This window comes from Toxotes jaculatrix, chromosome 20, assembly GCF_017976425.1.
Source record: "Toxotes jaculatrix isolate fToxJac2 chromosome 20, fToxJac2.pri, whole genome shotgun sequence".
NCBI lineage: Eukaryota > Metazoa > Chordata > Actinopteri > Toxotidae > Toxotes > Toxotes jaculatrix.
In genome coordinates this window covers 11218811-11238154 of record NC_054413.1, presented here as the reverse complement: position 1 = coordinate 11238154, position 19344 = coordinate 11218811, and the positions used below count along the sequence as shown (strand labels likewise).

At 39.7% G+C, this 19344-nt stretch overlaps 4 protein-coding genes across 4 annotated transcripts; all 4 read right to left on the bottom strand.

Annotated features, from left to right (window-relative positions):
- Nucleotides 1-1356: 1356 nt before the first annotated feature.
- Nucleotides 1357-2990, bottom strand: LOC121200494 (lipocalin-like). The gene is made up of 6 exons (XM_041065826.1): nt 2842-2990; nt 2477-2616; nt 2286-2365; nt 2081-2194; nt 1894-1995; nt 1357-1779 (listed from the first exon to the last, which is right to left on the bottom strand). Exons 1-6 carry the CDS (start codon nt 2935-2937, stop codon nt 1760-1762), a joined length of 552 nt encoding a protein of 183 aa, XP_040921760.1. The 5' UTR covers nt 2938-2990; the 3' UTR covers nt 1357-1759.
- A 1120-nt stretch (nt 2991-4110) lies between these two features.
- Nucleotides 4111-8312, bottom strand: c8g (complement component 8, gamma polypeptide). The gene is made up of 7 exons (XM_041065277.1): nt 7952-8312; nt 6737-6882; nt 6058-6128; nt 5861-5968; nt 5582-5686; nt 5283-5318; nt 4111-4337 (listed from the first exon to the last, which is right to left on the bottom strand). Exons 1-7 carry the CDS (start codon nt 8132-8134, stop codon nt 4318-4320), a joined length of 669 nt encoding a protein of 222 aa, XP_040921211.1. The 5' UTR covers nt 8135-8312; the 3' UTR covers nt 4111-4317.
- A 180-nt stretch (nt 8313-8492) lies between these two features.
- msrb2 (methionine sulfoxide reductase B2) lies at nt 8493-11365 on the bottom strand. The gene is made up of 6 exons (XM_041065278.1): nt 11104-11365; nt 10471-10568; nt 9937-10013; nt 9513-9660; nt 9049-9279; nt 8493-8655 (listed from the first exon to the last, which is right to left on the bottom strand). Exons 1-5 carry the CDS (start codon nt 11216-11218, stop codon nt 9148-9150), a joined length of 570 nt encoding a protein of 189 aa, XP_040921212.1. The 5' UTR covers nt 11219-11365; the 3' UTR covers nt 8493-8655; nt 9049-9147.
- Nucleotides 11366-11542: 177 nt separating this feature from the next.
- Nucleotides 11543-19285, bottom strand: armc3 (armadillo repeat containing 3). The gene is made up of 16 exons (XM_041065274.1): nt 19238-19285; nt 18955-19072; nt 18381-18506; nt 18066-18134; nt 17741-17916; nt 17348-17542; nt 16463-16646; nt 16151-16303; nt 15953-16061; nt 15419-15668; nt 15039-15175; nt 14623-14791; nt 14290-14384; nt 12682-12849; nt 12429-12591; nt 11543-12160 (listed from the first exon to the last, which is right to left on the bottom strand). The coding sequence occupies exons 1-16, from the start codon at nt 19283-19285 to the stop codon at nt 11954-11956; spliced, it is 2367 nt and encodes a 788-aa protein (XP_040921208.1). The 3' UTR covers nt 11543-11953.
- Nucleotides 19286-19344: the final 59 nt, after the last annotated feature.

Below are 19344 nucleotides of genomic sequence, written 5' to 3'. Positions count from 1 at the left end.
TTTTTGCTTTCAGTTCTATTTAGTTCAATAAAGAGTGTTTGATCTTTAATATCAGCCTTTTTCTATGCATCCCTTTCATGTTTACGCATATGCTGACATGCAGACATCTTCAGACAGAGAAAGCATGTCACACAAGTGGCAGAGGATATTCATATTACATCTTGCAACTTAATACCTGTGAATCTGACTCATGACCTGCAGCTGAATGTCACCATTTCACCTTATTTAAGGCAAAATGCAAAATGAAATAAATAATTAAGAAGTGCAGAGATGCAGTAAATGATTTATTTTGGAGTATGACTCTAAAACAAATCCAGAAGTTTAAAGAGGGAGACGTGAGAGTAATAAGGTCACTGAGTCAGAGGGAATGAATCATGACTACACAGAGTCTCTAACTGGGTTGCTTATAAAGTCATTTCAGTTTAACTTACAAAATCTATCTATCTATCTATCTATCTATCTATCTATCTATCTATCTATTTTGTGAATGCTGTTCTTTTTAGCTGTTTGGTTTGTTGTTAGTTAAGATGAATGTTTCATTATGATGTGATGGTTTGTCTGGTAAAGGTAATAGGCTGCTCCCTTGTGGTCAGATGGTGTAGCTTCATGTCATGTTTAAAAAAAAAAAAGAAAAAAAGTCAATTCAACCCAGTTCAATAAAACTTTATTTATCCCTGTCAGGACAACAGGACAATCATGTGCAGCAATTCCTTCACCAGGTGCTTTGAGGTCAACAGCATGTGTGTCTCACTTTCTCCCTTTGCTGTTGTCTTGGACAACTTTCCCAACAAAGGAAGGAGGTAAGTATGAACCCTTTGCTGTTCTTGTTTGCTGACCTGACCTTCACATTATTGTCATTTGACATTGCTTGACAGTTGTCAAGTCAAATAAATCTCTGGGTGGTGTTTTTCATTATAAAACACAGTTTTCTTGTTGTCATTGTAGAAACAAGACGTTTTAAAATCACTGTCATATTTCAGTTTATTGTGTTGTATTCTAGTAAACAGCCTATATTTCGTCTGCAAAGGCTTATCATCTGGTACGTCTTATATAGGGTCATGGTGCAGCCCTATCATCAGCACATTTGTCAGAAAACAAGAATTGTTATTGTACTTATCCATTAAATGCTGTCCTCAAACGACTCGTTTTATTTTAAACAAATCCTTCCGACAAGCAACATTTCTATAGTCAATGAAGCTTCATGCCCGTTAATCAACCGCTAGGGGGCAATATACAGCATGTGATGTGAAATATGGCACTGATCTGACTTCCATAAGTTCTCAGGTTTGGACTGATGCTGAAACTGATGCTGTCATTCTGCCAAAAAAAAAAAAGGAATCACTCAGAACTGTGACATAATATTTATCATTTTTTATTGGCTTTGAGTTCATTTCAGCAAAAGATAAAACACTTCAAAAGAAATCAGCAGTTACAAAAGACATGCATGTACAAAAACTAAACTGACAGATTTCACAGTCATGTCTATTCCTTCTCTTTGTCTAACTATCAGGCCTTTATTGTTCCTCTCTGATGCCACAGTTAATGCGTGAGTTGAAGAGAATGAGGTCTGGATTAGAATCAGGATTGGTCTTTGGTATGCAGCAGGGACTGGAGTAAAATGCTGTAGTGTCACTGGCTTGGGTGTAGCTTTGTGATGCCGTAGACATCACAGTGAGGGGGACGGGGGATAGGGGGCGGGAGATGACATGAAAGCCTGGGGAAAGCAAGAGATGAAGAAAGGGGGACGACGGGGGACTCCTCAGACCTCAGGACACTCAGCTGTAGAAACACACACGAGGAGGCCGGTGAGCAAAAGTCTGAACCATTCACACAAACAGCCACAATGCATTTACAAATAAAGCATCTATATAATCTTCTATATTAACGACTTACCATTTTTAGGCAGGATAGCAATGTTGTCAGGGAGGATGCCAGTGTCCAGGGAGAACTGTGTGAACCTCTGCTGCAGGTTGACGCTGACTTCCTGAGTACGACCTGTAAACACAGTATCAGTTGCTTTCATTTGCGGCACACAATGATTTCCCAGAATGCTGCTGAGCTAGGAAGGATCTTGACTTACTGTAAAGCTTATTGAGGACCTCAGACACTCCGTCCTTTGTCTTGATGGTGTGGACCAGAGCATAGTCATCATACAGGACTTCAACAATGCGCATGTCATTGTCATTGTTCCAAACTGATTAAAGCAGAAATACAGAGGTCAGGCTGTTGAAAGAATGTGTTTGTCTCTCTCTCTCTCTCTCTCTCTCTCGTGTGTGTTAACTCACCCTGGCTGTGGAAGGTGAAGCGTCCAGGAGTGTCAGTTTTCTTAGCAAGGTGAGTCATTCTCCAGCAGGTACCATCAGCACTAAAATAAAAGAGAGAAAAAGAAAAGCATGTTAGGTTTTTTTTTTCCTCCCACAAGAGAGTCATCGGCATGTTTTCATTTGAAAATATGTTTTACACATTAATCACTTACTTCAGGTTGGCATAAGAGAGATCCAGGTCTCCCCCAGTAGTTGGCACTAGTACAGCAGTTCCCACCTTCATTCCTGCCTTGTGGTTCACAAACCACTGAGCGTTGGTAGCAAAGCCAACAATGTACCACTTGCCTGCCATCTAAAAAAAAAAAAAAAAAAAAAAATAGAAGAGAAGAAAAGAAGTTTTTAAAAATAAATCAAAGCATTAATCTTGCAAGAGAGCAAATGCACTAAACATGTCCACCAACCACAGATCCTAATAAGATTTCCTTTCTAAAATAAGCAACCTTAACAGAGTAATTTTGGATGATACAGACAAATCCTGTGGTGATGCAGCTGTAATACTTCTCCTTCTCTCTCTTACCTTCTCCAGGTTGAAGTCTTTAACTGGCACGACATCGGCATAGGCAGCCAGCACACACATCAGAGTGCCCAGCATCCTCAGCAGTGAGTTCCTCATGGCTTCTTTTTTTTGTGGTTGTGAGCTTCTCTAGCAGTGAATGAAGCACCAATGGGATGTAAAGACATAAAGTTGAGAGGAGGCTTCTTATATCCTGCTGGAGTCCTGCTCCCCATCCCCTCCCTCCCTCTTCTGTCTCCTCCTCCTTCCCTCCTCCTCCGAGCTTTTGCATTACAAAAACACTTTGGCCTTCACCCACAGGCTCGCAAATCACTGCAGTTACACAACTGGCACGTGTGGATGGAGGGGGGGGGGGCCTTTGGGAAGGGGGAGAAGAGAAGGGAGAGCGGGTACATAATAGGGTTCTTTTAACACCCCTCCCCTTCTCCCTCCTCTATCACAAATGCTCAGGCATGCCTGGACTATCAAAACAGCTAAACGGAACGAGTGCAAATTGTTTCACCATATGGCACATGAAAGACCCCGAAAAACACACTCACACAACCAGAAACAAGTCACTTCTGCTAAACTTCAGCGAGGAAAAAGCATCAAATCAACTCAATAAGCTCTGAGGCAGCGCTATTTAAGAGCTACAGTAAAAACACACTCACTGTTTCTCATAAAAAGCTCTGCCAGTGTTGCTGAGAATAATTCAGCTGTTCTTTGCAGCTTACAACAGAGTCGCTTTAACTTATTTGACATTTAGTGTTGCATAAATATCTCTTTCATGTGGTAAATAATCCTTCCCTAAATCCATCACTGCGCTTGAGAATTTGTATAATTTACACTGTGTGATACATAAATTGCTAATTGGCTCTGAATTCTTCATTTACTTAAATAAACTGATGGACTCATCAGTGCTTCCTTTGTTTGGAGTAAAGACAGGCACCAGCTTGCAATCAGCTGGTTATGTAACAAACACACACACAGACACACACACACACACACACAATAAGAGGTGCTGGGTGGGGAGAGGGGCAGCAGGAAGACGAACATTTGGTAACCTAGTTTTGTAACCAAACTCACTCAACCCCTTTTGGGATCCACATCTGGGCTTCATTAACTGCACCTCACCACCTCCTCTTTTGTGTCCCCCCCCCACACACACCCCATAAGCACTCATACAGACATGCACTCTGAATGTTAAAGCTCAGAATAAAAAGATGGGATGGGATAAAAAAGATGCATGATAATGACAGCTGAGAATCAGCTAGAGGCAGATAAGGCTCAAAGTAGATCAAAAAAAAGTTTGCTTTATTTTGTTTTATCCATCTGTGACTGGTAACATTTACATTTGACAGTTTCGCAATTTGAAGACCTCGATGCAGTCTTTGAACAACTTTCTTGCTGATATTCGCATTTTTAAACGTAGTCAAATACACGCGTGAGAGCTGCTGAACGCTGCAGGGCTGGATCTGTCTGTTGCGCAGCTCTGATTCTTCAACAAGTGGGGACACAGTCTGCAAAACAAAGATTGACAGGTTTAATTGCGTAGAAGATGTGCTGATGTTTTCACCAGTCAGTGGAGATTGGATAACATGTTGTTGACAAAAGTTTAAATAACTGATTGTTACACAAGCTGAGGCCGACACATGCACAGCCCGGAGGAGCAAACGTGAAAAGTGTTTGGGAAGGTCATGGCAGCAGGTCATTGGTTTTCTGAAAGAGCTGCTCTCTCGCTCTCTCTCTCCCTGTCTGTTTCTCTGTCTCTCTCTCTCTCTAATGATATAAGAGCCTATTCAAATAATTTTGCTGCATTCCGCCTTTTTCTTTTTCAATTGCAGTTTAATTACATAAATATCACGAGGCACCAAAATATGTTTCTTATTTATAATAGAAATAATATTTAAATTATTTATAATATACAACATCTCTTATATGCTAAAGCATTCTGAAATGTTATCATTAAATGGGGAGAAAGGTAAACACATCCACCACTAAATCCACGGCAAGTTTTTCCAAGGATTCTATAAATAATTCACCCCCCCGAATCTAGGTTATAAACTAGGCTGGGACTTTAACTTCCTCTTTTAAGAGCATTGTATTTTAGCATTAAATGTCCTGTTCATACTTGTGAACATAACATGTCCAGATATTCAAATTGTTAGAAATTACCCAATGGGAAACTGCGGCTTCTTAATTGTATTCCTCTCTTAATCTTGATTAACCCTAACTCTACCATTAAAAACTTTGTAGTGACTGTAGTGGCCCTGAAATCTTGTAATTAGTTTTTTTTTTTTTTTTCCATAATAAAACAGTAACATTTTATGATCTCGTAGCCAATAGCTTGTCAGTTCATCTCAACAATAAGAACATTATTTTTTCTTATGAAATCCATTGATCAGACTCAAATCACTCCATTCATATACAATCAGTGCTGTGTAATCTGCACTTATTTAACTTACTGATGACATGATCCTGGTCCACATCACCACAGTGACCTAGAAAGGAAAAAAATAATGAACGCACTGTTATTTAAAGGAAGCTTAAGAGGCAAGTGCATTACAATGTGTATACATTTCACAAATGTAGTGTAGAGTATTATACTGTTTTCCCAATATTTTCTAAAATGTTTTAATTTTATTTTGAAAAGTATCACAATATATTGCAGCTGCTGCAAATATTACAAATACATATTAAATTAAACATTGCTTGTATTACTATAGTGTATTCTATTGTGTTGTTCAGGAGGACATGGACATACTGTATGTGGGGAAAGGGAAGAGGTATGCCAGTCCAAAACCCTGTTTTGCAGCAAGCTGCTCAAACTTGGTCAACATCGGCTCTGACAGATTGTCTACAGATCTACCTGCAAACAAAGAGCAAAAGCAAACATTATGATTATTACAAATGCATTTTTTTAAACATACATAAAAAAAATGTATGTTTACATAATCTCAGTTTTACCAGAGTAAAACAAGGCCATCCATAACACCAACTGGCTTTTAGATCTAAAACACCACACAAAGATTTAGGACCCTACCATAGAGTTTCAGGGTTATCTTGCCATGTTTCTGGTAGTACATGATTGCATATGAGTTATAGTCCGTCTCTCCAATCACTATCTCAGTGTTCAGTTCTGGACGAGCTCCTGGTGGAAACAACAGAAAGCATGGTCAGACAGAGAGATGGTAAATTATGACCATGCTTAATAAGGAGTAATAGAGTAGAAGGACAGACCTTTAAGTGTCAGACGTCCTGGGGTTGGGGTTAAATCGTAGACCTGCAATATCTCCCAACACTGGTGATTACTGAGAAGAAAAGAGAAGAGCTTAGACACTGACATTTTAATTTTGGCTCATAGTTTAGAATTTTCTAGTAGAATTGTGAACTGTGGCAGGTTATCAGTTTTCTGTATTTCTGAAATATCCTGTCTCAGGTTTTAGGCTTCTGACTGAACTAGCTTTCCAGCATTGCATGAGAAAAGAAGCAAAAACAAAAAAGTTTTTCCTCTGCTTGGGCCAAAAAAGATTCATAAAGCACACATCACAACAAAGATCTCACGGAATGCCCCACAAAAACAACACGGCACACGTTTTCTTTTTTCTTTTCCATTTATATTGCGTCTTGTATTCCCTGTCTTTCTGCAAAAGCCAGGTCAAGTTGACCCTGAAAGTTTTTTAAATGATGAGGGAAAGCTGATGGATTTAACTGTTCTGCCTCCTTCTTCCTGTTTTTGAGGATACACAAATGAAATCAAGCACATGTGGCTTGAGCATGAAGTCAGTATGAAGTGAGTGAGCAAGTGGAGAAATCTGTGGCCTATTTGCCCCCTCTGCTGATAAATCAAGGTACTAAAAAGTCACAGTGAGAGTTAAATTCACAGCATGTGCTTGCATGTGTAGATAGTGGTACTTACTGTCGTGTTTTCGTGCTAACAAACAGTGTTTGGTCAGAGGCAGAGTTCAGTGTGAGGTTCATCACTGTGGGTTCCACTTTGGTTCCATGATTTATCAGGAATGAGCATTTGGAAGCAGTGTTTAGCAGGTACCATATTCCCGTCATCTGCAACGCAAATAGACAAAGACATAAAACATATGCAAGATTTTCGCATAAATCTCTTAAGCCTCAGACATAAGAATTGCCAATAGGAAATAAGTTTGGGAGTCATTCTTTGGAGCTGTTTCTTCTCCCGTTAAAGGACATTTTTCATTTCCCCATATCAAATGATCATGATCCCGTAAACCCTTTCAACCAGGGATTTGCCCCATTTTACCAGAGTATTGCCAGGAATATTTATAGTAATATCTGAAAATTTCTCTGCTCTATTAATAAAAAGAGACATGTTTCAAATATCCTGCTCTATTATCCTTTATTCTGTTCAAATTCTCTTTCACTGAAAATCCCCCTTATTGCCTAAAACAAAAATATTGAGACAATTACACAAGCATGTCCACATTCCCAGCCCCCACACTAATCCATAACCAAGCAGACTCATATGTTTGTATGTTTGCGGGCTCTAGGAAAAATATGTTGATTTTCTAAAACACATGGATAGAGATCAACCCCTGTAAAATGGCATTTAAATCTTAGCTGCTTTAGTATCTTTTCACTTTAAAGGAAAACATGTCAACAAAGGACAAAAACCTGCTGGGTTAGCCAGTGTATCGCAAGTGGTACAAAATGTACTTGTTTCACAAAGTTGACTTGCTTCATGTTCTCCTCAAAGCTATAATTAACTCTTTTTGGCTAGCCTGTTGTGTTAACATGCCATGGTTTCCAAAGATTCTTTTTGCATTCCTGTTTGTTTGTGCGATGGTGCCGTTATGGTACAAATACAAACAAGTGAGAAGCAGCAGAATTAAATTGTCGGTGTGCAAAGGTCAGCTAACGGCACAGAGAACTATTTACTGTGGTTCTCTGCCTGCAAACTCTGTCTTCCCCAAATTTAGCAAAATGTCACAGTTGAATTTGAATAGAAGTTTAAAAATGGTCATTTTATGTCAACCTGGGAAAACCTAGAAACAACTCTTCAAACCAACACTTCATAACACAGACATGGAGATAATAAAGCAATAATACACTCAGTCAAATATACAGTAGTGTATATACTCTCCTTCCACCAGTTTCTTACCCGCTGTATATCTATGTTCTGTGCTGGTGGAGTCACATCAATAGGGTCGACCTTTGGCTTCTTGCGAGGTCGTCTCTGGGGTCGTGGTCGACTTACAGCCCCCCCCACAGCCTCACCAGAATCCCACAAGCACACACACATCAGCACCATTATTGCCAACATGCATCGCCACACTCCAGTCATCCTAGCACTTAAAATAACGCACTCAAGAATCAGGCTTGTTGTCTTCCTCTTTTTTTTTTTTTTTTCTTAAATCCTCCTCCTAGTTATCTTTTGGGTTTTCTGTCCCCTCTGTCTCTGTCTGCTCTCTGCTCCTTAGCTGCTTTACCCAATCTCAGACAAACAGATACAGAAACAATTTGTAAACAGGCAGAGAGCAGGAGACAAACACTGTGAAACAGAGGATGGCCTGTAATGTTAAATATTAACTTGGTTTACTGGCAGATATTAGGCCATACTGCAGTGTGTGCATCTGAACTACAGAGGGCAGCATGAAATTCTGATTTAATTCTTAGTTATAGATCTTAACAAACTGTGCAGAGCGGTAAAAGCAGAATATTGGATTCAGAGATAAAGAAAATTGTGTATTTATTGACAAATTATCAGTCAGGTCTGCATGATTTGCTAAAACAGATGAGCCATTTGGATATATGTGGTACCAGACTGAAAAACAAAAGAAGCAGCATTGTCAACTTCCTGTGTTTTGCAATCTCTACAGAAAAAAGAGGTCTTCTTTTCAGGGCCAAAGTGTTTTGACATTTTTTCAGACAAGCCAAACATAATAATTTTTGTGGCATCGCTTTTCACTATGTCAAGTTTGAAGTTTGAAGTGTCAAATTTCTGATTCAAACAACATTCATTCAGTTGTCAATCATTACGACAAAATTTCCTACTCAACAAAAATGAGAAAAGGATAAAAACAAACAAGACAGAGATTATAGTGGGAAGTGTGTTTTTCATGAACAAGTTTTTTTTTTCTGTTTAATAAATCCCAGGAAGTCCGTTTACACTGAAATTCAAACATTAAAAACACTTTGTGCCACACAAAGCCTCACACATCCAAACCTGTATTGGTCACAACCATGAATTGAATGCTCTGACTCTGAACCTTCATGTCGCCTCCTAAAAAGAACTGGCCTACAGTGAAACATAAAGTAAATGTGTTTTCAGCATTTTAGCCAAGTCCATGCACTTCATCAGTTTTCCTCCGGTTTTTCAGGTTTGTTGTTTTCTCTGGGTTTAAATGTGAGGGCCGCGCTGTTGATGCAGAACCGCTGTCCTGTTGGGTCTGGTCCGTCATCGAAGACATGTCCCAGGTGAGCATCACACTGCACAACACACACACACAGACCCACAAATGTCATAAGCCAAAAAAATAAAAAATAAAATGACGGTTGTATTTAAAAAAAACCTATGAATGGACTTCTGAATGCAAAACATGGATGAGATACACACACACATCTAACCTATACTGATTTATTTTAAAAAAAAACTGCACACAAAGCTATATTACCTAGAGCAATTACTAAACTTTGGCTTCATAGCTCTGAACACAACTCACATTTTTACAAAGGACCTCTGTCCCAGCACTACCCAGGCTGTTGTCAGGGCGACGAATGATGGAAGCATGGCTTTCATCCCGCTCCCATGTCCCATGAGCTTCTTTGAATGCCGGCCAGCCTGTCCCCGAGTCATACTTAGCCTCTGAACTACCGAGAGGGGCAGCAACATTTCCTCATTTATTAATACATTTTTAAATGAACAACTAACACAGAAGTGGGTGGAGTGAGTCTCCATTTAGCATTGTGGTGGAAGAAATTGTGGTGTGGTAGAAATAGCAGTGTTTTCTGTAAAAGATTGTAGTCTGGCCTTTCTTAAAAAAAAAAAAAAAATTCAAACCTATACAGGAATAAAAGCTAATATAAAAATCATGGCATGGATGTGTGCATGAAATATCCTTTTAATATTTAGGTGCAAACTGTTACCTGAAAAGCGGAGCATCACAGCAGACACAGTGGTACATCCCCACTTCGTAATGGTTCAGGTAAATCCCACTAAAAGGCTGAGAGCACCCACAGATACACACACACACATGCCAAAACACATTGTTAGGATCAGAAACACAGGACTAACAGTTAAGTATCATGATGATTTCTTCATGATATTAGTCTTGTGTCCTTGTGCCCAAGGCTTTGTGGATGCAAAACAGTGACTTGTCCTTGTTTATCTTATTATTTCATGCAGGATTGCTGTGTGTTTCAAATTCAGCTGTTTATTAGGTGTTTTTTTTTTTAATTAATAATACACCAAAACTTTGAAGCTGGGCTGATTAAACCACCAATCTCAGGTCAGCAATGCAGTGGTGCTCAAAGTCCACATGGAACTGCACTGCTGTTTATGACACAGTATCTATGTCAGTCTGATAGGCAGAGATAGAGTTTGTATTTCCATGGGTTACTTCAGAGCACAATGTTTTATTATACTTAAAATTATAGTATTTATTCACAAATGAAACTCACCAACTCAGTCCCCTTCTCTCTGGTGACGACATACTGTTCTGGGGTGAGTTTCTTTTGCCAGTCTGTGGTCTCATCGTAACGGGTGAGAGACTGCAGGCCTGCACAGAGTAGAAGTTACACTGAAGAGTTTACACTGAAGGTTTGCATGTGTATTTGAAGCTACCATACGGGAGGTGATTACTTCCAGTGGCCCATCAAACAAGTACATAACATTTAAAGAAAAAAACAGAGAAAACAGACAAATTGAGAAAATGTGATGACATGATCTTGGAACACAACTGTCCTGCTTTAGATAACAAAGGAGTGTGTGTGTATTTATAGATAACCAGACAGTCATAAAAATTTCACTTAACCCAAATTTTTAATGTAATTTTAATTAAATTTATTTAATCCCTCATTTACTGGTAACCCTTCACCCCCTACTCACCCCTCTCTTTCTTTGCTCTTTGCGCAAGAAGGAACCTGTTGCTGCCTGTTTCTTATCATAGCGTTCCAAAATTGCGCCTTCCAGCTAACTCAAATGTCCTAATATGCACTAATATGGTGCACCTGCAGGGATTTGCAGCTACAAGCTGGGATATTAAAATCGAAGTGCCAAATAAGGAATCCAAACCCTCCTCCCCCCCTAAGTACCTTGAGTTGTGCATACAGGACGGGTAAAGACCGGGATCCTCCTCGGTAACGCCGCAGATCTGGATGTGGCGTTCTGAGAAATAACAACGAAGAAACGAGCGACAAATCGAGACATGTTTGCTGCTTCTGCTTCTTCCTCTGCTGCTGCTGCTGTGTCAAGTCTGTCTAAAGTCAAAAGCAAGATTCAGTGGAAGACAAGTGCACTCGCTGCGTCGGGATTGTTTATGCATCGGCGAGTTCGCGCTAGTTCTCCCTCGGTTGCTCCAGGCTGGATGGGCTGGGTGACCCGGTCAAAAATCACGCTTGGAGCTAAATAGGTCAAAGTGGACTGAGTTCATTGGCTTTTTTATTGCTAGGCAATGTGCAAAGAGCAAAGTCATGATTAAGCATAATGTATAATGAGACATATATTAGAGGATTTTTGTTGGTGCTGAGGTATCCTAACGTGCAGTAATGTGTCATGTAAAATAAAATGATCCAAGAACAGACAAAAATAGATTTTCTTTTCAATTTTCTGACTTCAGTTGAGGCGCCATCAGCATCTAAAGACCACCTGCTAACCAACTCTAACTTGCAGAGTTTGACACTGTTGAGACATTGTTTGACCTGGAGTTACGACACTGAGAATCCTCAGTGGAGGAACCAAAGGTTAAATCAGTGTATTTATTAGATAAACCTCATTCATGACCAGACAGGATTTTCCTCTTTGGCTCATGCATGCACCAAAAATAATCAAGGAAGGATTTGAATAGTAGTTTGTTGGGTGGTTTAGCAAATACACGTAAAAACAAATCAAATGTCTGGACACTGCATTATATACTTTAGTATTTCTACTGAAGTATTTCTTGGTCTATATAGTCTGGTACTGCACAGCAGCAGGGGTATTGGCTGCCAACAGACTTCCAGGCCGGTGCATAAGGTCCACTATGTAGCGACAGGACTGTGAAGAGCGCCCATTGCTGGAGGGGTCCCCACTGAAAAGGAGAACCTCGTTCCAAGCCCGGTTGTACTCGCCCCTAACAAGTGTGCAGCTTATTCCGATGCAATCAGCCAGACACTGAAAAGTTAAAGAGAGGAGACGTATATGATTATCTGTGAGCAGGCGCAGATAAAGAGAACAGGGAAAGTAATACTTTATGTGGAAGGGTAGGGAGAATTTAGAGATTAAAATAGATGTTAAAAGATGCTGGCGAAATGTCAGGTCTGAAAAGACAGGAAAATAGGAGCATAAAAAAAAGATTAAAATGAAGACTTAAAGGCATAGAGAGAAAAACTAAAAAAAAAAAAAAGCAGATGATGCTGTGTGGTTGCTAGGTCAGTGGCACCTTGAAGAGAAGCGCTCTATGGCAGTAGATTCCCCTGGTGATCAACCCAATGGGTATCACATTAGACTGAAGCTGAAACTTGAGCTCACTGAGGTGCAGCACCCATGGGAACTCATGTAACTTTTCCGTCTCCACTGCTCCACCCATGGCCTCGCTCACCAACCTGACACACAAAACCCATTACAATGCAGAAAACTTTCAGTATTTGTGAACTTGTTTGTTGGTTTGAACGCTGACTGCATTAATCCATCACCTGGCCAAGGCAGCGTACTGCTCTCTTTCATCATTCAGTGGGAGGATGGAGTCTTTGGCTTCTTTAACCAGAACCTGCAATGAGACATCGTCCATCATCTTCCACGGTTTCTCTGTAGGAGACCCAGGCAGGGTCTCATCTCTCTGTTTGTCCCATTCTTTCTTCTTCCTGTACAGAAAAAAACAATACATTTAAAAAATGAGTCAGTGTCTTAAAAAATAAAGAGCATTAATGGTAAGTTTACAATGCTTATTACTTATTATATGAGAAAATTTGTGTATAAATCACCCAGACCTTAATACACAAGGCATTAATCAAGTTCTTTTCTAAGAATCCTGAATTTTGAAATACTAATCAGTGTCTCAAATGGAATAAAAAAAAAACCATGCACAGGCCTAACAAGTTTGATGATACTGTAATTTTCTTCTCTCATGCACAGACACATTCACCTTGGTGTCCTGCGGTCACCTGACACATCCACTGTCTCTCTGCCACAAGAGGACGAGAACAAAATGGTAATTTGGCTCATTTTCTTGAGACTGCAATGTGTGTTCTAGTGCATTGTCAGTGTGAACTGTGTATATATACTGTTGATATTTCACACATAGCAACCCCCTCAGCGCATTGTGAGTGACAGATAATCTGAGTACCATTGATGATATATCCAAAGACTATTCCAAACACCTACATTAAAATGAAACTTTTCTAGTTCAACTTACAGTCAAATAGAGTCTGAAATTAAGTCTTTTCCTCCGCTTTTAAATATGATGACCGAAAAGATTTTAATTGTCTGACTGCTGCTTTACCATCATGTCTTGTCTTTCTACTACATTCTTAGGTTATATCCTGCAGATAAATGGGAGAAAACGCTAAACCTAATTAATTCTAAGTTATACAATGCACCAGTTTTAATAGAAAAATAGAAAATCTTAAATGAACTCTAGTAAGAGGCATTTTGCTGTGAGAAGTTTAACTGGTGGTACTAAGCCATGGATGAGACCATGGATGGATTACATAACACCCTGCTTAAGAACGCCTGAGATGTTGTGTGCGTATGCTTGATGAAGGGGGGGCAATGGTGGTTGTGTGTTTAAGTTCAGAAGTCCATTCTTCTAAACGCAAAGGCTCTTTTACTCTGCATGTGCTGCCATCTTTTTTTAAAAAATGGGATCATTTACCCCGTGAGGCCACACTAATGGGGTACAATGAAGGCAACAGGGGAGAGGGGAAAAAAGAGAAAAGAAAGGAAGAAAAGTGGAGCACAGGATTGGAGCAGACAAGGGGAGTGTGATCTAACAGCCACAATAAATTGTATCGACAAAGTACATGGTGTGACTGGTAGTGCAGGAACCTTATGGTCCACTACTATTTGTGTGGTTGCTCTGGTTAATTTCTACTTTTAGTGTAAGGAGTTCAGTTACGTGTTCAGGAGTTGCTGAATACATTTTCTAAATTCCAAACTTCACTTTTTATAGGACATATACATTTCAAAATGAAAATTACACTGGCATTAGGCAGGAAAGTAAATCATGTTTCTTTCACATAGTAATTTATATTTTATGTTTGTGATTTTAAGTCAGATTCTTTGTTGTGATAGTGGACTCATACTCTGATGTGGTGTTGACAACAATGATGGGTCGGTGCTGGTTGACTGGCTGCTTCGACAGTTCCTCTAAAGTCAGGGTCCTCTGACCTGCAGGAGCCTAAAAGAGAGTAAGAAAGATCATGTTATGACTTTAAAATATGTACCGCCATGTGCTAACATGACAGATAGCAAGAACAGAGAGAACAAATCTGTCTGTTGCTGTGATCAAGTTGCTGAAACAGATTATAGTTTAGCAAGTTATGGCTTCCAAAATAACATCTGGAGTTGTAACAAACAGTTTATTCCAATTCTACATTCCTTGAAGTGACGTCTGTAAACTGCAATAGTGCACACACCTTCCCGGCATCGTAGAAGCCATCACCAATAATGTCATTGGAGGCCAAATGACCTGTCAGGCTGTATTTAATAGACAAGTTGGAGTTAAGCAGGCTGATCATGGCCAAGTTGCTGAAACTGCTCCTACGATTCACTGACTGGTTGATTTCCTGGAGCATTTCTAAGGCTCTGAGACACACATGAAGACACATACAAATATTTAGATATTGATTATAAGTTAAAAATGTACAAATAAGCAAACATAAGCACATATGAACAAAATTACCTTTTCCTTCTTGTGTATCCCCACATAATACTGTCCTATACTGCCATCTACTGGCTATTTAAGAGATTACTCTGAGTTGGTTCCCCAGTCATACATTATATGACTCATTATACCCTGAAGTCACTGTTATTTATCATCTCTGTGTCTTACCCAAATTTGCACATCTCCACAGCAGTGGGCTCATCACTGGCACAGACATTTACTGCCAAGCATGCATTGTGCAGCACCTCCTTGTGATAGGATTGCAGCAAATTGACCAGTGGGTGAAGGCCTCCAGCACTCTGTAGCTATGTGGGAGAAGGGGTGAATTTTAGGTACTCAGAGGAAGCATATTAAGCACTGCAGGGCAATTTATAAGAAACTACTGTTTATAATGAACATTCTTTATATATTTCTGTTGTGGGTCATGAACAAAAAACAGTATTAGTATTATATAATCATATAATTATATAATTGTATATGTTTGGCACTTGTAAATACGAGAATAAGGCAGCATTCTGAGCAGTAATTAGACACATATGAACACCAACCTCTGCCCTAGCTTCTGCGTCACAAGCTAGCATGGCCAAACACAGTGTGGTGTTGACCAAGACCTGTGTATCTGTGGACTTTAAGGGCTCCACCAGAGCCGGTATGGCTCCATGTGACAAGATGCTGCTGCGGATGACATCCTGTCTTGCCATGTTGCCAAGCGTGGCAGCAGCATTGGCCAACATCCTGGGACAGCTTCCACAGAGCTGCTGAACAAGGATCTCATGGCCTCCTGCCTCGTACACTGCACTGGAAGATACCATAGAAATGGATGGCAGGTTTACTGAAAACCCACAGAGCTGATTATAAATGCAGTCTTGAATATTAATATGTGCATACGACATAGTATTTCTGTAATGAGTATGGGACATAGATGTCTTTAAGTTATTCTTTTTCCAGTTCCTTTTATTTAACTTACTATGGGGATGACATTTACATTATCTAATAGGACATAAAATACTCAACTTGTTCCAAGAATAGCAAAAAAATATTTATATTTATATGCATATAACAGCAGTTCATTTGTCACTCACAATGCGTTGAGGGGGTTGTTATGTGTGAGGGTAGAGAGGGCCTGGGTTGCTGCCTCTCTGAGCTTCAAACTCTCACTGCTCAGCCCCTGTACCACTGCAGGGATACCACCTGAAACACACACAAATCCAACTCATTCACTCTTCACTGTGGTCAGGGTGCTGATGATATGATTCACACTTATGTGAATGTTTATGTACCCAGGTCTCTGAAGCGGTCTTTACTGGCTAGGTGGAAGCTCATGGCAGCTACAGCCTGACAGGTAGATGTTTTCACGCTGATATCCGCCACAGACAGGAGCTCCACCAGAACCTTCTCCACATTCTGCTCGTGGAGCAGTTTGCAATTTTCAGCTAAACATACAGGTATGCAACCATGTATGTGCACACACATAGCAACATAAACAAAAAACACAGAGCTGAAGTAAGTGTTACATATACCCCTTGTGACTTGCAAACCTATTGCTGAAAAGTTAAAATAAATGTATTATTTCTTGTCTCCTTCTAGCTTACGGCTCTGAGCAACCCTGGCGATGCATTTAACAGCACTGGACTGGATTTCAGGTAGGTTGGGTGTGAGAAGAAAATCCATCAGCCTAGTCAGTCCTCCACCTTTGTGGATTAACTGTACGCTTTCACTGTCACTTAAACAGTTAGCCATGACATGTAAGGCCTCAGCATGAAGGTCGCCGAAGTCCTGTAAGATATAAAAATATACGGATAGAAAAGGAATTACGAGTTGAGACCAAGTGCTAATTAGTAGGAAAATATTTCCAACTAAATATGCAAACATAAAATGCATACATAGGCAAGACAAGGTTTTATTTATATAGCACATTTCAAACATTGAGGCAGTTCAAACTGATTTACATAGGCAAAAAGGCTTTACAATGACATTCAAAAATAATCAGTAAAAAACAGAATAAAATTACGGTAGAATAAAATGAGATTAAAAGAAAAATGAGAGAAAAATGAAATAAAATAGAAGTTCACAAAATAATAATAAAGCAGAAGCAGAGTTAGAATGCAGTAACAAGTTGTACGTTAACCCCCAGCCCAGGGCAGCAAAAGAAATAAAAATGCAGAAGAGAAACCAGACAATCAAAGGCATACGAGAACAGCAGAGTGTTTAGTTTAGATTTGAAAGTAGCCAGAGTTGGGGCACGCTTGAGATAATCAGGAAGTTGGGTCCATCTGCAGTTGTTGAGGTGGTTATTAGCAGTGATTACACTCGCAACATGTTTTTCTTCTCATTTTTATTAACACTAAAGGGCAGGACAAAGACATACATGTTCCCACAAAAGCATGTCTTCTGTCTTTCTCTCTCTCACACACACACACACACACACACACACACACACACACACACACACACACACACACACACACCACACCTACCGTGTTATGAAGGATATCCATGAGCTTGTCAAATCCCTGCTCTCCCCTGAAGGCATTGCGTGTATCTTTATCAGTAGTGACATTCTGCAGCGTCTGTAAAGCCAAATGCTGAATGACAGGGAAGTCCGACTTCAACAGTTCCAAAAGTGGAGGGATCCCGCCCAAATCGTGGACTGCCATGCGACATTGGTAGTCCTTTACACATACAGAAGAGTATAATGAGAATTTTGGAACCATTTGAAGTTCAACAATTCCAAGATTATATCTTATAGAACAATTATGCCTTTAGTGGCTTTTGAGATACTGATATATGTAAGTTCCACATGTCTACAATGAAAAGCCATATAACCATATAACCTTGTAAACTCCTCTAGACTGATGACTTTGAGTCACCTGAACTAGGTTGAAGATGATCTCTAGTGAGTTCTTCTTAACATCTGGGTCTGGACTGGACAGAAGTTGAATTAGAGGTGGCAAGCCCTTGTTCTCAAAGATCTGGACCTTACAGACAAATTCCAGTGACAGAGAGGCCAGGCACAGTGTTGCAAACTCTTGGACAACTGTGTCTTCTTGAATAGAAGAGAAAACAGAATATAAGGGAAAAGTCAGAATCACAGAAGATTAAACACATATGATTGCATGTAAAAAATATTTATTGTTGCTAGTATTCAGTAAATAAACACTTTTGAGTCTATTCATCATACAAATAATTACTCACCTTCAAGTGACAGTTTATCTATAACTGATGGAATGACATCTATTTTTTTCAGAGCACTCTTTACATCACCTTTCAATGAAAACAAGAGACAAAGTTAACCACTCAGTAAGCCAATCCATCAGCTAGTTACTCAGGCCATTAAGCCAACAAAATCATGAATTCTGCAGCCAGTCAACAAACCATTCAACAAAGTCAGCTGCCTGGCAAGCAGGATATTGTAACGTCAGTTAGCCACTAGTTACATAAATTGTATTGTAAGCAATCAAATCCCACAGTAGGCAAGACTGCATTGATGCCGTATGTTGTCTGACACACCATTGATGGCCATGATGCCCAGAGCCATGAAGGCATTGCGTCTGACCAGCTTGTTGTTGTGGGTGATGAGTTTACAGAGAGGCTCCAATGCCCCAAGTCCCAGCAGAGAAACCTTGTTCTCATCTCCTAGCAACAGGGGGAGACAGTGAACAGGAAAATTCAGCATGGTGCCAGACAGAACTTGAGTGTCTGTGCAGACTTAATACTAGTGAAGATGTGAACAAGCTATAAAAGAATAAAGCAAATGTGGGGCCTAAAGGTAAAATGGTATGGTATTCTGCATGTTAATTAGAATACCATAATTAAAAGCGGTTTTGATTAAAAAAGAAAATGCTGATAGTTTTAAACATGTCAGCTGATCTTGATATACAGAAATATACAAATGTCTTCATCTAATGTAGAACAGACATTAGATGGTGATGTAGATTTAACAGTAAATGTAAAAAAACAAAACAAACAAAAACAAAAAAAAAACACGAAAAAACCACAAGTAAATTTTAAGCTGTAGGGTTGCTCACAAATTCGAAGAAAAAAAATGTGTGTATAAGGGTTAGCAGTGGGTAGCCTACTGTACCTTTCTCTGCAAATGCGTGAATTGCTTCACAGGCTTTGATTAGGATTTCCTCCTCTGGTGAGCTCAGCAGAAGGACTGCTGTTGCTGGGGTTTTGCTCTCAACAGGTAGTGCCTCAAACTGTGAGGTAAGGAGAGAGAGAGAGGGAGAGAGAAGCAAACACTTTACAATCCTGTCCCTGATATATACAATATATGTCTTAAGGTTATGTGCGTCTGTTTCAGTGGACACAAAATTACCGAATAAGCTAATGAGGAGAAAAGTTTGATTACGTTAAAGCCTCACCGTTTCCTTGCATGGAGTTTCGCTCTCCTTCTTCACTTTCTTTCCCATTCTGCGCACCTTAGAGAGAAACTGAATTTTAACAAAATGTGTGTAAACAGTGCTTATTG

Bases quoted from the DNA above. Each gene is read 5' to 3' on its own strand.
- LOC121200494 (XM_041065826.1), bottom strand. From the start codon at position 2,937: ATGAGGAACTCACTGCTGAGGATGCTGGGCACTCTGATGTGTGTGCTG. The intron at 2,195-2,285 runs GTGAGTTAACAC...TGCTTTAATCAG, and splicing joins CTTCACCTTCCACAGCCAGG to TTTGGAACAATGACAATGAC. The intron at 1,780-1,893 runs GTAAGTCGTTAA...GTGTTTCTACAG, and splicing joins TGCTATCCTGCCTAAAAATG to CTGAGTGTCCTGAGGTCTGA.
- c8g (XM_041065277.1), bottom strand. From the start codon at position 8,134: ATGACTGGAGTGTGGCGATGCATGTTGGCAATAATGGTGCTGATGTGT. The intron at 6,129-6,736 runs GTAAGTACCACT...TTTTCTTCTCAG, and splicing joins GTTAGCACGAAAACACGACA to TAATCACCAGTGTTGGGAGA. The intron at 5,969-6,057 runs GTCTGTCCTTCT...TGTTTCCACCAG, and splicing joins AGGACGTCTGACACTTAAAG to GAGCTCGTCCAGAACTGAAC.
- msrb2 (XM_041065278.1), bottom strand. From the start codon at position 11,218: ATGTCTCGATTTGTCGCTCGTTTCTTCGTTGTTATTTCTCAGAACGCC. The intron at 9,661-9,936 runs GTAACAGTTTGC...CCCTCTCGGTAG, and splicing joins TGTGATGCTCCGCTTTTCAG to TTCAGAGGCTAAGTATGACT. The intron at 9,280-9,512 runs GTGAGTTGTGTT...TGTGTTGTGCAG, and splicing joins CAGAGGTCCTTTGTAAAAAT to TGTGATGCTCACCTGGGACA.
- armc3 (XM_041065274.1), bottom strand. From the start codon at position 19,285: ATGGGAAAGAAAGTGAAGAAGGAGAGCGAAACTCCATGCAAGGAAACG. The intron at 18,135-18,380 runs GTGTGTCAGACA...TTTCATTGAAAG, and splicing joins GGGCATCATGGCCATCAATG to GTGATGTAAAGAGTGCTCTG. The intron at 12,850-14,289 runs GTATGAGTCCAC...TTTTCTGTACAG, and splicing joins GTTGTCAACACCACATCAGA to GAAGAAGAAAGAATGGGACA.